A 14560-nucleotide genomic window follows, 5' to 3' on the forward strand; every position below is an offset into this window, starting at 1 on the left:
GGATAACCCTAACAAAAGGCCCAGGACAGCAGGATCCCTACTCTTGAGGCTGCAGAGATTGTCTATAATGCATCGTAATTTGTACACCACAAACCCGCATCCGGGAGGAGCGTAATATTGTCAACTGCTGTGTCATTCAAGCTCTGTAGAAAAATGCAGTAAAGGGTACAGATTGATCGATAGCTGCACCCAAAAGACAGAAAAGAACATGTACCTTGAATGATGAAGCGAAACCCAAAGCTTCTCAAAGGCAGAAAGGCAAAGACAGGCTGCTTCTCTGGCTGCATGGTCAGGCCTTGACAGTCATCCCCATTGCTGAGTTTAAAGGCCAGCGCTATTTCAGTGGACTCCACGTTGTCCTTGATCTGCAGAAGCACAAAATAAAAATGAATTCTGCCGGAATCAGGTCTGAGTGCAATTAGTTGGATAGCCTCCTCTCGGCTTTCTAGTTTCATGCGGGCTTGAGGTGACATCAGCGAGTGTCGCTCCTCTCCTCCAATCAGATCTTACTCTCCTGTCTGGCATGTCTGCGCAGCTCACAGGATGTCACATGACAGATGGCTGTGCAGGTGGGTGTGGCTGTGAAGCACATCTGCACCTCTCATTAATATTGTTAATACCCTGTATTCCAAAAACAAATACTGAACTAATTTTTTTATAAGTAGTGATTTTAAATTTGGCTACAAGCCAGACTGGCAATAAGCAAACACAGAACTAGAAAAGCTACAGTATGCAGATATGTCAGACTTCCTTATGCTATTTATTCAGCTAAGGCTGTCATTTTTAGGGACAGAACACCATGTACTGTAAATTAAAGATAAAATCCAAGTCACACAGTAACAAACAGACATGGTTGCAGCAGTCAGTGCTTGACCTGATTCTCAACACACTGGAATTTAAATGAGCCTCTATCCTACATAAAAATGTTGTGTCCAGAAAACAACATTCTCCAAACACTCAACTGCCTTTACTCATGTCACCCAGCTTCATTAGTATTGTACACAGTTGCCTACATTTTTTCTTAACGCAGACTGGTCCTGTTATGTCTGCAGTGTGAGAACAAATGCTAATTGGAAAGGGGTCTTCTGTCTCCCCTGAAATTAAAGTCTGGATACAGGAGAAAAAAGAGGGTTTTTCAACTGGATCCAGTGTTGCCAGCAACAATATCTTATCTAGCAGCCAGCAGCTTTGTTTAGTTTATTACTTTAGTAATTCTTTGCCTTGCTCCCTGTGTTTGCACAGAGACACTCGGAGTTCTGAAAATTAATTCACTACACCCTGTTAATAAGGCCTCTGTCATTAAGTTTAAATGAGACGAGAGCGAAAAGTGGCTTTGTTCTGAAGAGTGAAAGCTGTACAATGATTATATAACCCAGAAAAAAAAATGCAGTACAGAAGCCTGGAAAAATGTCCAAAAATGTGAGCTTAGCTGTTTTAAATACAATGTTCACTCTCTTCTTTAGAAACTTGCATGCCGAGATTAGTGTGGGATGGTTGGAGGTAGGTCAATACATATTGCCATATAAAAATACTGTGCACTGTATTAATCTATTTTGAGTAATTTTTTACCCTCTGTACCAGGAGTCCTTAATCCTGCAGTTGTTTGGTTGATGTGTTGGCAGATTTTCTAGGTGCCTTTCAAGCAAGATCACATGAAGAGGTGGGAGAAGCTACTGTACTGAACGGGTCCAATTAAGCCAATAATGAGATGGTTTAGGTCCTTATGGGTCCAGATGAATAATATACCTGCAGACCTACTGGCCCACCAGGCTCAGGACTGGAGTTCTCTGCTCTGTAGCTCCAGACTTTCTGTTAGATACTAGAAGGACGTTTCTCTCCGCGAGTAATGAAAAGTTTCATTAACAGTGAAAGATTTAATCAACATTTCTGATGCTGATCAGAGCACTCTCCAGACTTCCATCTGGGACCTCATCGTCCCACCACCAGTCTCTCCACCTACAAACTATTTAGAAGTACTGCCTCACAGCGCTGGGGCCCTGGTTCAATTCAGGACCTGTAGTGATTTCTACAGTACATGGAGATTGTATGTCCTCCCTGTGTTTGTGTGGATTTTCTCTAGGTGCTCTGATTTTCTCTCACAGTCTGACGACATGCTGGTAGTTTAATTGGCTTCTGGGAAAACTGGCCCTGGTGTGAACGTGTGCCTATCTGTGTTTGTTTGTCCTGCAATGCACTGGTGTCCCATCCAGGGTGTACTCTGCCTTGCACCCGTTGCTTGCTGGGTTAGGCTCTGGCTCCCAGGCGACCCTGAGTTGGATCAAGTGGTTAGAACATGGAGGAATATAAACACAGCATGGCAAATGGATGTCCACGAGATTACAGGGTTGTATTGAAATATAATTATGAATCTCGGGGCTTCGGAAGATTTTTCCTGTTATGCAGCACTTTCAGAAATCAAAACCAAAGTCTACAGCCAAACTTGGTTAACTTGAGATCTGTAAGGAGGCAGCCATTGACAGAGTGTCACACAGGAAACCTCAATGAATCTCACTTGCCTTCTTGGCGCACAGAGCGCGTTTCAGGACCAGCCACCGCTCCGTGCCATCTGTGTGCTGCACCTCTAGGACGTTGCCGGCCAGATCTCTCCTAGTCATTGATATGACACGGTTCTCACTCTGAGAGAGAGAGAGAATAAAAAAAAACAAATTAGTGAGAGGTGAGAAGCTCTTTTCTACAATTAAGGCTGTCAGCTGCTGTGGAGGAGCTCAGAGCGACAATGATTCCACACTACACACAGAGAGGCACAGTCTGGCAATTCCCTTTGTGTGAATCTACTGCTAAGCTAATTAACAAATGCTAATTCTTGAATGAAAATGGGAACAGTTTGTTTATTTAAAAAATGTTCAAGTCTTTCAGGAGCCTTAAGCTCACAGGGCCAAAATAAGCCCTTATTTCTATAGCAGAAAGTGGACTCAGAGTACAACAGGACAGTTGTAGACCTCCACCAGCAAATCACCACAGCAAAAGCCAGTACAATAAGTGCCTCCCCATCCCCCAGGGCAGTCTCCTCCAGCATGGTTAGCTATAATGGGTCAAAAACAATTGCAACCAAATATTCCCAGAGCACCAAGGTTGCACTACAATGCGGTTGATTCTTGAAATGGCTTCCATTGTGCTGTAGCTCTGAGCACAAAATCGAGTTCCATTTCTCGAATCTGCTCTCTGAATGCCATTCCCAGGCGGCATTGTGATACTCCCAATGTTGCAGTCCACGCTTAAGTGAGTGAGTGCATTTGTTATCGATGAAGTTAATAAAACACAAAGGATGCATTATTCGGCTAGCACGTTGACACAATAGTTAGCAATGCTGCCTTGCAGTGATTAGTTCCTGGGTTTCATTCCGGACACAGGGCGCTATCTGCATGAGTTTGCATAGATAAGGTCACTTTAATGGCCATATACAATTTCTTGTATTAGGAATTTGTCTTTTCACATACCCCAACTTGCTCTCCATGAGACACACAGACAGGGAGAGAAGCTTGGGGTCAGAGAGCAGGGTCAGCCATTTATACTCAGCTGGGGTTAAGGGCCTTGCTCAGGGCCCCAACGGAGTAGGATTCCTCCGCTGGCCGCGGGATCCGAACCGGCAACCTTCCAGCCACAGGCACAGATCCTGAGCCACAGAGCCACGGCACCGCCCTGGTTCATTTTATTGCAGTATACTCTCTAGTCAGCCACTAGTGACATGATATGCTTCTCAGTCAGCAAGCAGGGGCTGGAATCTCAGAGACCCGCTGACCTGGTTGACGATGGTGATCGAACGCAGCCTGTGGAGGAACAGCAGCAGCGATGGGTGAACGTCGTGGAAGAGGTTCCGCGTCTGGTAGCTCTCACACCGGAGAGGCAAGATTATCTTCGTGGTCCAACTGCTTGGAAAGAGAACCAGCAGATATGAGACAAAACAGTTCACCGGTATATTATATAGAATATGCAAACTGCATACCACAGTGAACTTCAAGAAAGCTTTGCCTTTTGCTTTTTTGCCTTTTGAAACAAAAACAACAAGTCCTGGGATGTTGATCTACATCAGTTTTAGTTTAATCCAGACCTCCATCAAAACTCATGTATTCAAAACCCAACTGTAGTTTAATAAATGAGAAACTTGTAGGGCTGCACAGCTTTTTAAGTGGAGCAATATTTCACAAGAAGGCAAAAAAAATAAAACAGCTTAACCACCCTTCCCTTTCCCCCATCCACAAATGGAAGCTCAAGAAAGGCTGTTCAGACCAAAGCAGAATGACGACCATGAGGTCTGGCATGTTGAAACAGGTTTTGAATATTAGAAGAAGCACCGGACGTATTGTTTGAAAAATGTACCTGTTTAATTTCAGTTCCTCTGCCACAGGTAGGGGTCTCTCTGTTTCGAGCCAGTGTGGCAGTATGTAGCCCATCGGCCCACTGTTCTTGTCAAAGCAGATGTGGAAACCATTGGAGTGAATCTCTGGACAGTCAGTCACTTTGAAAACGGACTTGAAGCCAATGCCCTTCTGGCCTATGAGGAGACATGGAAAAGGTTACAAACAAGAGAATACCATTCTCCTGGGAGACTACTGCTGTTACTCTACCATTATTCTCCATTCGATTAGTTTCATCATTTGAGGTCAAACTCAGATCTAAGAAGCAGTGGGGTCAAGGAAGGCTTTGGATTTGACACAAATTGGTCTATCAAACAGGTGAAGAAAGAATCCTTTGGCACAGTACTTTGAGAACATTCAGAGAAAAGGAAACGCATTTTACTGGAGAGCTGAAGCAGAGGACTGTATTAAAATAAACAAGAGAATGAGATTTTCCAAAACGATTTTGAAGCACATCATCACCATGGGTAGATTTTGAAATTTTGTACAGCAAAAGCACTAGCCAGATATTTGTGCATGGGAGGCTTCAAAAGAGGATAGTTTTTTTTTTAATTGACCATAATTCTCCCTTTTATAAAGTAATATCCCCACTCCCCGAAAGAGGAATGAATTGGCTTGGAATTATCTAATGGGACAGAGCACGTCTTTTTATTATACTGCTGGGAGAGATGTGCAGTGAAAATGACACAGCCCGTAAAAGAGAGAAAATGGAACAAATTACAAGGCAGCCACTCGACAGCACTAGTGCCACTCAGACTGTGCATAATTGAATCCTTTCCTCAATTTGACAACCTGAGTTATAGCACAGGTAAAAAAGCACAAAGGCCTGTGATTTAAATATTTATTTTCAGGGAACCAATTTACTTGCCTCAGTAATACAAACACAGATAAAACCGCTATCTTGACTGTCTCCAGCCCATTTCCGTGTCAGTATTATACAATTGGCTACAGCATTCCCAACTACATTACTACAGGCCTCTGAAGTGAATATCATTCTTCCCAATGCAGAATCTGTGTATACTTTGAAAGACAACCTAACACTGGGGAATATAACCATGAAGTCTGAGTTCAAGATTTAAATAAGAAGGCTATTTGCCACGGTGGAGCAATAGATAGTATTGCTGTCTTGCAGCACTGGGGCCCTGGGTTCAGTTCTGGACCTGAGGTGATATTTATGTGGAGTTTGTATGTTCTCCCCAAGTCTGTGTTTCTGTCTGTCCTATAATACACTGGCATCCAGTGTGTCTTGCTGCTTGCTAAGAACTACGGCTCCCCTGAATTGACTAAAGCAGTTAGAAAATGGATGGATGGAAGGTTTTTTGAAATTGGACTCAATGGTGTTGAATGTCAGGACTGCTGTTTGTAGATTATGGGTCAATACTGTCTTCCCATTTAAAAGTGACAAGGGTCTATACAGTACATGGTAAAAGCAACAGGAATTGTTACTAAAAGCTGTTATGAAAAGGGCCAGGCCAGCAGCAATGAAGACAGTGGTTTCAGCTGACCTTCCACCAGAGGTCATTTAGTCCTGTATTGCTTGTTTACAGGCTCACATGTGGTGCACTGTTTGGGTTTATTAGTTAATTGGAGAGAGCCACATTCTCACATGGGGTTAATTTAGACTAGTGTGGGACTCGCAGTGATAGCTGGTGTTGGGCTACTTCAGAGTATGTTTTTGTGTTGTAAATAAACAGTACAGTATTTCTGCTGTCCATCACGATCTGTCCATGTGCTCAGGCTTCATGAGCCACCTGCTAAGATATGCCTGTCACATTATGCAAACTGATCCTTCCAGTAGTGTAAAAACAACCATTTTTTACTAGTGAACACAGCGGAAACAAAAATCTGCTAAAAACTAATTATCAGAGTGAAGCCGCGCTCGTTTGGTTTTGTACCTATGTAGCCGTATTTGTGTTTCCCTTTTGTGCTTCTTCCCACATCACAGACGGCACGAATGTTCCTCTCCTCGAAGCCGCACTCGTTGTTAAGGATGGAGATGCAGTCCTTCTCCACCATGAATGTCAGAGCTGGCTGCAGGCCCCCATCAGCAGGGTAGCTGTTGTCATCGGCATTCTGTAAGCACACACTGGACATTTAGAGAACTGGGCTTCTGCTTCAGAACTGCTGCCTTCTCTACTGTATTCTTTAAGCAATTTAATCTACAGAACTCTTTACATGGACCCCTTTTTGTGTATAACAGTATATGTAACTGTTGTACTGTACGCTACTTAGAATAAAGTTATCATCCAAATTAGTACACATGACTACAATTATTACTAATAACAACAATAATAATAATCATCATTACCATAAATCTGCCACAAGCAGCTGTGCTTTCTGAACAGCTCACAGAAGAAGAGTAATACCTTTTCTACCATACACTATATGCTTTAGGAAATGTTTTTAAAAGCAATTGATCAAAATATGCTCAGCCAGTATTTCAACAGCCCAGTTGTCTAATGAAGAGTATTTCTGAATAACTCAACGGTACTTGGACTCTCTGAAGGACTGTTCTGAAAACTTACATAAAAAAATTAAAAGACTTCTTGGTGCAGGCAGTTCACATTGTAAATAAAGTCATTCCTAACAGAAGATCATTTCCCTCTTTAAGTTGGGAAGTTCCAACGTTCAATTTCTAGAACACCCACTGCAGCCACAGAACTAGAATAGCTGGAATTGAGGAAGGTCATGCCTTTCACCTGCCAGAGAACACATTTTACACTTCAGGACACTCCAGAGACATAGAGGAGAACGACGATGCCCCACAGTAACATCCCTGCAAGCTCACAGGCAATAGAAAAACCTTGGGGTTCACTCCTGGCAGAGAGCCGAGGATACTTCAAGCCCAAATTGAGGTCTTCTGAGTAGTCAAGGAGGAAGTCAGTGACCCTGGAGAGCCCCAAGTGCTTCGTGGTTCATAGCATCCGCAATTAACTGTTAAAGACTTTCTGAATAGCAAAATGGCAGCTGGTTCAATTACATCTGAGAGAGCTGGGATGAAATAAAAGACAGAAAACCCTGTAGCTCTCCAGGAGCAGTGCTGGAGACGTGGCCCACCAGCTTCAAGACTCAACTGCCCCCGAACAGCGACGAGGCTGCTCTGACCTGGATTAGCTCCAGCACGAAGTGCGTGTCCTTGCTGTACAGCTCAGTGGACAGTCTGTCCAGGCTTCGGCCAAGCCGCTCCTGATGGACCTTCATCAGGTTCCTGCCCTCTTCGTTCAAGTCCACCCCGATGCCAAATTCAGTTTTTCTAAATATGCAAATTGAGATAGAAAGAGGCAAGACTGTTAAAGTCAAAACAAAATTAAACATAAATATTATACAGCAAATGCTACAAATGATATAGATTAATAGCAAGATTATCACACAGGCTCTTAAAACAGCAGGTGCTTTGATGACATATTACAAGAAAAAGCCTGAAATTAACTGGTGGGACATATTGATGACTTACATCCATCCATTTTCTAACTGCTTTATCCAATACAGGGTCATTGGAGATCCACCGTCTATCCCAGCAAGCAACAGGTGCAAGGTAGGATACAGTACGGTATATCCTGAACAGAATGCCAGTCATCGCAGGGTACAAACAGACACAGTCACACACACCAGGGCTCATTTTCCTAGAAGCCAATTAAGTATGTCTTTGGACTGTGGGAGGAAACCAGGGCACCCTGAGGAAATCCATGTGAGCACAGGGATAACATACAGCATAAAAACTCCACAGCCCAGGAATTGTACCCAAGGCCTCAGTGCTGTGAGGCAACAGTCCTAACCACTGCTCCACTGTGCCAGTGGAATATTAAATCACAGCATTATGTAAGCATGCTACATATTACGTCATTGACGTTTTGCACTCAAGTTTGCATTCAAAGGGGTTCAGATTTACGGTTCTTTTGCCTGAAAAGCTGATGCCTCAATTTGACACAGAAGAAAAATTATTTCTGAACATCCCAGCAAGCTGCCTGTTTCTCACTACTCCCAAGCATGTTGAAGTGAGAACTGATTTGTCCTCAATTAAGAAGTGGCATATATTCCTGAGGTGCATTAAACTAACAACGCACAAATTAAGAGTGCATAAATTTTTCCCCACCCTCGTTCCCAGTGGCCACCACCGCAATCCAGAAGTCATCTCATCCTACGGACTAACACGTCTACCAACAGCCAGTTGCTGCTAAGTTAACCCACACACAACTGCTGAGTGAATCACATCCTCTATGAGAAAGAAGGACAGGCGTGGCTCCAGCTGATGTGAGCTCTATAGCTGTTCATGTCACTGTAATCAGCTGTTATTGCTCTTTTCGTTCAGCTCAGAATTCCAATGTAACAGTTATCTCCAGACCTAATATCGTCGATGATAGCTTTGCACTGGTTCACTCTTTCCTCAGCCAGGCTTTTCCCCAAGTCTTCGGATCCCTGTCCGTCCATCTCCGCCGGGTCTGCGTTCACAGCCCCGGAACTCAGGCCCTGGCTCTCAGAGGCGCTGCAGACCTGGCTGTTTTGTTCTGAGGTAAGTTCATAATTCTGCTCCTCGTCATCTGCAAGAAACAGCACAACACCAGCCTTAACATTAAAAGCAATGGCAACATTCCATTACAAAACTGCTGTAAGACTAGGTAACTAGGTAAAGTTATAAAACATTCTGCTTTGTGTCCGGGCACTTCATGATGGCTCTTTGCCTGTCTGGCAAAGAACATAAGAAAGATTACAAACAAGAGAAGGTTTTTGGGCCATCTAGCACTTTTGGTAGTTGGAGGCGAATTGATCCCAGGATCTCATCCAGTTGTTTCTTGAAAGAAGTCAAAGTATCTTCAACAGGTCAGAGTATCAGCTTCAACAACATAGCTGGGAGCTTGTTCCACATTCCCACCGCCCTTTGTGTAGAGATCCTCCCACTCTCAGTTCTAAATGCAATTCCACTTAGCTTCCAATGGTGTCTTGATGAATGGTAATGAATGGTGGATAGAAAGCAGGTTTTGATTTAGGTCTATACTAGAGTGGGAGAATGCTCACAACATGTGCATACGGGGAGCTAGAGAAAATTACCTCAACCTGAATATTTTGTCTCTTGAACCCGAAAAATCAAGAATACGGAAAACAAAATGTAGATTTATATGTGTACATACTGTATATATGTACACATTTAGCACATATACAATGCATATATATCTGTAAATGCATTCCACATAATGTAAACTTGGTATATACTGTAATTTGTCCTGGATAGGGCAACTATTTATCCTTTAATTAATTAGCTACTTAAATAAATAACTAATAAAAATAATTCATATTCAGAGCATACACAGCAATGAAAAGAAGGAGTCTGTGTGCACAAAGAATTTTCTGGGCCTGGGCCTAAAACATCATTATAATTAAACAAAACTGACTGCAGCTTTTCTGGTACAAATGTCAGCATCAGCCTTTTGAAAGAAATTCTCTTTACCAGAGATCTGCGATGAGGACTTGTCTTCAGGCTCTGAATCAGACTCCAGCTCGGGTTCCTCATCACTGAAGTCAGCCACCAGTGACCTGCTACTCTGGGACATAGAGTCAGCAGATCTAGCCTGGGAAGAGATACGCGAGGATCAGTCACCAATCACTCACAGTCACAGTTATACACCCCGTGCACAAACCGTTAAGATTGAATAGCGGCCTGTCTGGCTTGGTTTACCACTACCACTCTCACAGCAGCAAGGTGGGGATGAAGGCCATATGCACCATGGAGCCATCAGCAATAACATGCCCTGTAGCATTGATTGGAAGACCAACAACTTCTACACGTAAAGCTGAAAATCTTACAGGGATTTCTGCTGTGCTGCTGCCCTAGGATACATAACCTCAGTCATAGTCAGCTAATAACACTATGCAGGCTAGGACCTCATTCCTTTCCATGACTTTTCCCTGTGGAATCCAGTGTTCCAGTGGGTTTTTTTCTAGTGCGGCAGTAACCCCCACCAGGCAAGGACATTAAAGTCAAGTTTAATTGGCTACTTTAAAACCGTCCTGTTCCAGGGGACTTAATATAGTACATACAGATTGTTAGTTCCCAGTACTGCAGGGGATACATGACAATACAGTGCAGTTCAGCGCAGTTTTCAAACAAGATTTAATTTGTTATAAAAAAAATGCCATTTCCTGGAGAAAACCCAAGGAGACACACAAAGTGCAGAGTCCTCCTGTACTCTGAATTCAATCATTTTTCAGGAAGGTTTTATACTGTAATCCAAGTACAGCCCCTAGTACACTCTCTAGAAGTGACTGCATATGCATTTGAACCTATACAAAGATTTGAACGAAAAGTTTTTTAGTGGTTATCTCCACTCAGCTATTCAGTTATTCCGAAATGTCACATACGACAGAAGTCTGTCTCCCTACATTTAGAATGAACCCCAGGTTGCACCCCTTCTCATTTGTGGTCTTTTTAACATTCTGGATTACAGAGCTCACCCATGATCTGAAAGTACCTGAAAAAAATGCTTTTAAAAAATGAAGATCTTTTGGGTCAATATACTGTACTATTCTCATCATCTATGATTATAAGAACATTTTGCCATTTGTAATGGGCTCCCAAAATACCCTTCAGAACAGCTTATTGCAATACTTGACAATATCCCAAATGCAATACAGCAACATGATATAAATTGTAATAAACCATGGCAAATCAAGTGGACTATGATGTAAAAATTATAAAATTGAAAATATCATTTAGATGTACAGCAGCACAGCTTCTTCAGGGGAAGAATGTGCCCTTAAAGTATGCAGTGAAGAAATGCAGCCCAAACCTTTGAGATCTTGGACGGTACCACAGGCAGCTGAGGTGAGCTCAGCTTGGTCTGAAAGTCTTTCACCCACTCCGTCAGACCCAGCAGCAGGCCCATCTGGTGCAGCCTGTTCTTGTAGCGGCGGTCCGATTGGGCCGTCTGTAAAAGAACCGCCTTGGACTTGGCCTGGCCCAGCACCTTGGAGAACGGCTCAAGGAAGACCTGAAACAAGAAGACAAATGTGTGTTACTGTCGAGGGGTCTGTTAATCATGTACTCTCTGACTGGAACCACTGCAGAATAAGATGGTTTAAATGCAGCCTTGTAGTTAGTCTTAATAAAGCAGTGCAATACACATTTTATACATTATTTTTCCTAAGGTCATATACTGTACAACACAAAGGTATTGAAAGTTTTTTTTTTTAGCCTATGTAACAATGATTACTCATCCTAGTGAGCAGCAATAATGATAGCTGTGGAGTTGCAGCTTTCGTTACAGACATTGTTGCAGACATTTTAAATTACCCTTAGTACCTGCTACTGTCTCTGGGATCGACCGTTCATGAATGTAATTTATTAAGCAATACATATAAACTAAAGGAATAGGTAAATAAATGTTTCAAATGAATAACGATACAATTTATTTTCAGTGACTGTTATCTGCTGAGCCCAGGCATAATTTATAACACACTGAGCTCAGAATTCACTGTCAAATCAATGACACTTTTCATTCCAGATGCCATGACATTACAGCTCCACAATGAAAGGCTGCTTTCTACTTCCCTAAGAGGAAATTCAGAGCCACTTATTTTGCCATACTCAATTCGGCTAACATGACTAAATGCTTTTTAATGTTGTTTTCTTGTTTTTGGTACCTGCAAGTTTTAAAAAAACATTTCTAACAGAAGAAGAGACACAAAGAGCTAAGGTCTTTTTGAAATACCACTTTCCAACTGGAATCATTTTATTGATTCCAAAAAAAAAGATATGTAATAAATAATTCAGAATTTGCGTTGCCAGCTGCTCCGACACACAGTTGAGTTGTTTTCCCTCTTCAACGGACTGAAATGGAAGAGAAACATTGCGCCAAGACATCTTCATCTCCTGGGTTTTATGAATGAAAAGCTTTGAAGTAACTTTTAGAACTTGCCATCTAATATCTTAAGGCTGCAGACTTGGTCTCAGCGACACCGAGGTGAGAAGCAAGCTTTTAAACAGTGATCCACACAGCACTCCAGAATCAGGGTTCAGAGCTGACAGATCCACAGAGAAGCCAAACTCGAAACCTTTATACTTCTGCCAAAGAGTGGAAAAGCTGAGTGGCATCTACACTCACTTCTTACCACAAAGTTGAAAGGGAAAATTGAAATTAACTCCTTATCACTCTCAACATACTCCAGCAGATGCTGGAATATTATTGTGAAAATAAAAATAGAACCCTACCTGCTTTATTAGGGATTTGCACATTTTTGTTGGTATTCGAATGAGACAGTCAAGGACAAACTTGGCAGTTGTGTTCAGTGAAAGTGCTTCTTCAGGCTGTGAAAAATCTGACCAAAACAAACATTTCATTAGTTCAATCTCAATAGCCTCACCTGGACTTCTTAATAAAAAAATATTGACTGCATACAGTACAATACTGTGTCATTATACGTTATGCTCTGAAGTATATTTCAAATCTGTACAGGTAGAGTTCAAAACAAAGGTTTACAATTTTAGGAAAGCAGACTATGGAGGAATGAGACAGAGTTTAAGAGCAGTAGAATGGACTCAAGTGGATATTCTGCTTGAAGAGCAGAACAGATTAATCTTAGAAATTAAATCAAAGACTAGAAAGCAGTGTCTCAGATGGGCTAATTAAGAAAAATAAAAAAACACTTTATAAAAATGATTTAAAAAGAACAGCATCTAGCGAAAGAAAAGGTGCACTGAGAAAAGCAAGCTGAGGTAAATAAGGATATTAATATAACAATTAAAAAAGAAAATATTGCTATGGAGACTACAATTGTGTTTTTCAGTATTACAACAGGAAGAAGGCCATTACAGGGTGAAGTATAAATAATAATAATGAAAAAAATAGACAATGAAAGGGAAAAGGCTAATGTTTTAAATGAAAATTCCACTTGGGTACTTTCCAAGGAAGAAACTGACAACATGCCTCAGGCAGAGGAAAAACAATACCCTGTATTTAATAATATTATCTTAAAAACATGCAAAAGTGTTGCAGTTACTAGAAGTGTTTAAGAGAAACACATCTCCAGGGACTGATGGTATTTCAACAGTGTACTTAAGGAAACAAGAGAAGCTATTCATATACAGTACTGTACCACTACAAAAACTCTTTCAGACATGGTTTATACTCATTGACTGGAAAATTGCTAATGTAGCCCCCATCCATAGAAAATGGCAATAAAGTCTTGCCAAGAAATTATAGACCAAGAAGTCTTGCACCTATTACTTGTAAGATTACAGAGATGATACTTTAAACTATTCTCAAATGTCATCTGTATGGAAGCAGAATTCATGGGGATAGTCAATGTAGATTTAGAAAAGATACTGTAGGTGTTGCTTAACTGACATGCTAGAGTTCAACTAGCAACAAAATTACCAATTGTCACTGTACAGTGTTCATTAACCACTCAGTGCCCACTTGGCTTCATTTACAATTAAAAATAGTACTGTGTCACACAATATTACAGATGGCAGGCATTCATGGTACTGGTTTTGGATTGTGAACTGATTAATCAATAAAAAATAGACCACTTATAAGGAGTAATGTTGGGATTGTGTTGACATTACTAGTTGTCCACTAACACAACTGTTGTTGTTTTTTTTCTTTCATTAGAATCGCTAGCACAAATTCAGTTACAGGACAAGCAGGTAGTTGAAACAAATTAGAAATATAATAACTATAATAAAATACACTGGAAAACACTTAAGTGTTTATGTATCATAGTCGTTTTCATTAGACAATATGTGGAAGCAATGAATATTGGAAAACAGTTAGGACTAGCAGTGCAATTCTTCAAAAGAGAAACACAAATCAGAGTATACAAGTGGAAGCTATAGTGATGTGTATGTAAAACCGAGAACCCTCTCTTCTTTCACGAAACGGTTGTTTGAGATTCTTGGATCAATAGGCTACTCTGTACCAAATAGGCAAGAAGGGCTGAATACCATCCTATCCTTTGTCCGAAATTTTAAGTCAACTCAATTTAATTTTTCAAACTCCACAGTAAGACTTAAACTAGAGGATACTACTGTGGAAGCAAAACTACATTTGAAACAGAACAGGAGGCAAGTTGTTTGTTTTACACAAAGGATTGTTGGAGTATGGAACACGCTTCTAAGCAAATGTTGTTAATATTGTTGAAATTGATACCCTGATTTCATTCAAGGATGAAGTAAATGAAATCCTTGAATC

The 14560-nt window shown here is 41.3% G+C and overlaps 1 protein-coding gene across 5 annotated transcripts in view; it reads right to left on the reverse strand.

The window, feature by feature from the left end:
- LOC148823946 (uncharacterized) overlaps nt 1-14560 on the reverse strand; it is a 78737-nt gene that overhangs the window by 35338 nt on the left and 28839 nt on the right. For 4 of the 5 annotated variants that reach the window (XM_088927895.1, XM_088927893.1, XM_088927897.1 and 1 more), the window contains 10 exons: nt 12580-12686; nt 11159-11359; nt 9820-9940; nt 8719-8914; nt 7482-7629; nt 6272-6449; nt 4339-4513; nt 3761-3890; nt 2517-2636; nt 215-365 (listed from right to left, as the gene is read on the reverse strand). In XM_088927895.1, the coding sequence (XP_088784021.1) occupies nt 215-365; nt 2517-2636; nt 3761-3890; nt 4339-4513; nt 6272-6449; nt 7482-7629; nt 8719-8914; nt 9820-9940; nt 11159-11359; nt 12580-12686 (1527 nt within the window). The remainder of the gene's footprint in view (nt 1-214; nt 366-2516; nt 2637-3760; nt 3891-4338; nt 4514-6271; nt 6450-7481; nt 7630-8718; nt 8915-9819; nt 9941-11158; nt 11360-12579; nt 12687-14560) is intronic. The other variant, XM_088927894.1, reaches the window with a different exon arrangement.

This window comes from Atractosteus spatula, chromosome 11 (assembly GCF_055471065.1).
Source record: "Atractosteus spatula isolate fAtrSpa1 chromosome 11, fAtrSpa1.hap1, whole genome shotgun sequence".
NCBI classification, from domain to species: Eukaryota; Metazoa; Chordata; class Actinopteri; order Semionotiformes; family Lepisosteidae; genus Atractosteus; species Atractosteus spatula.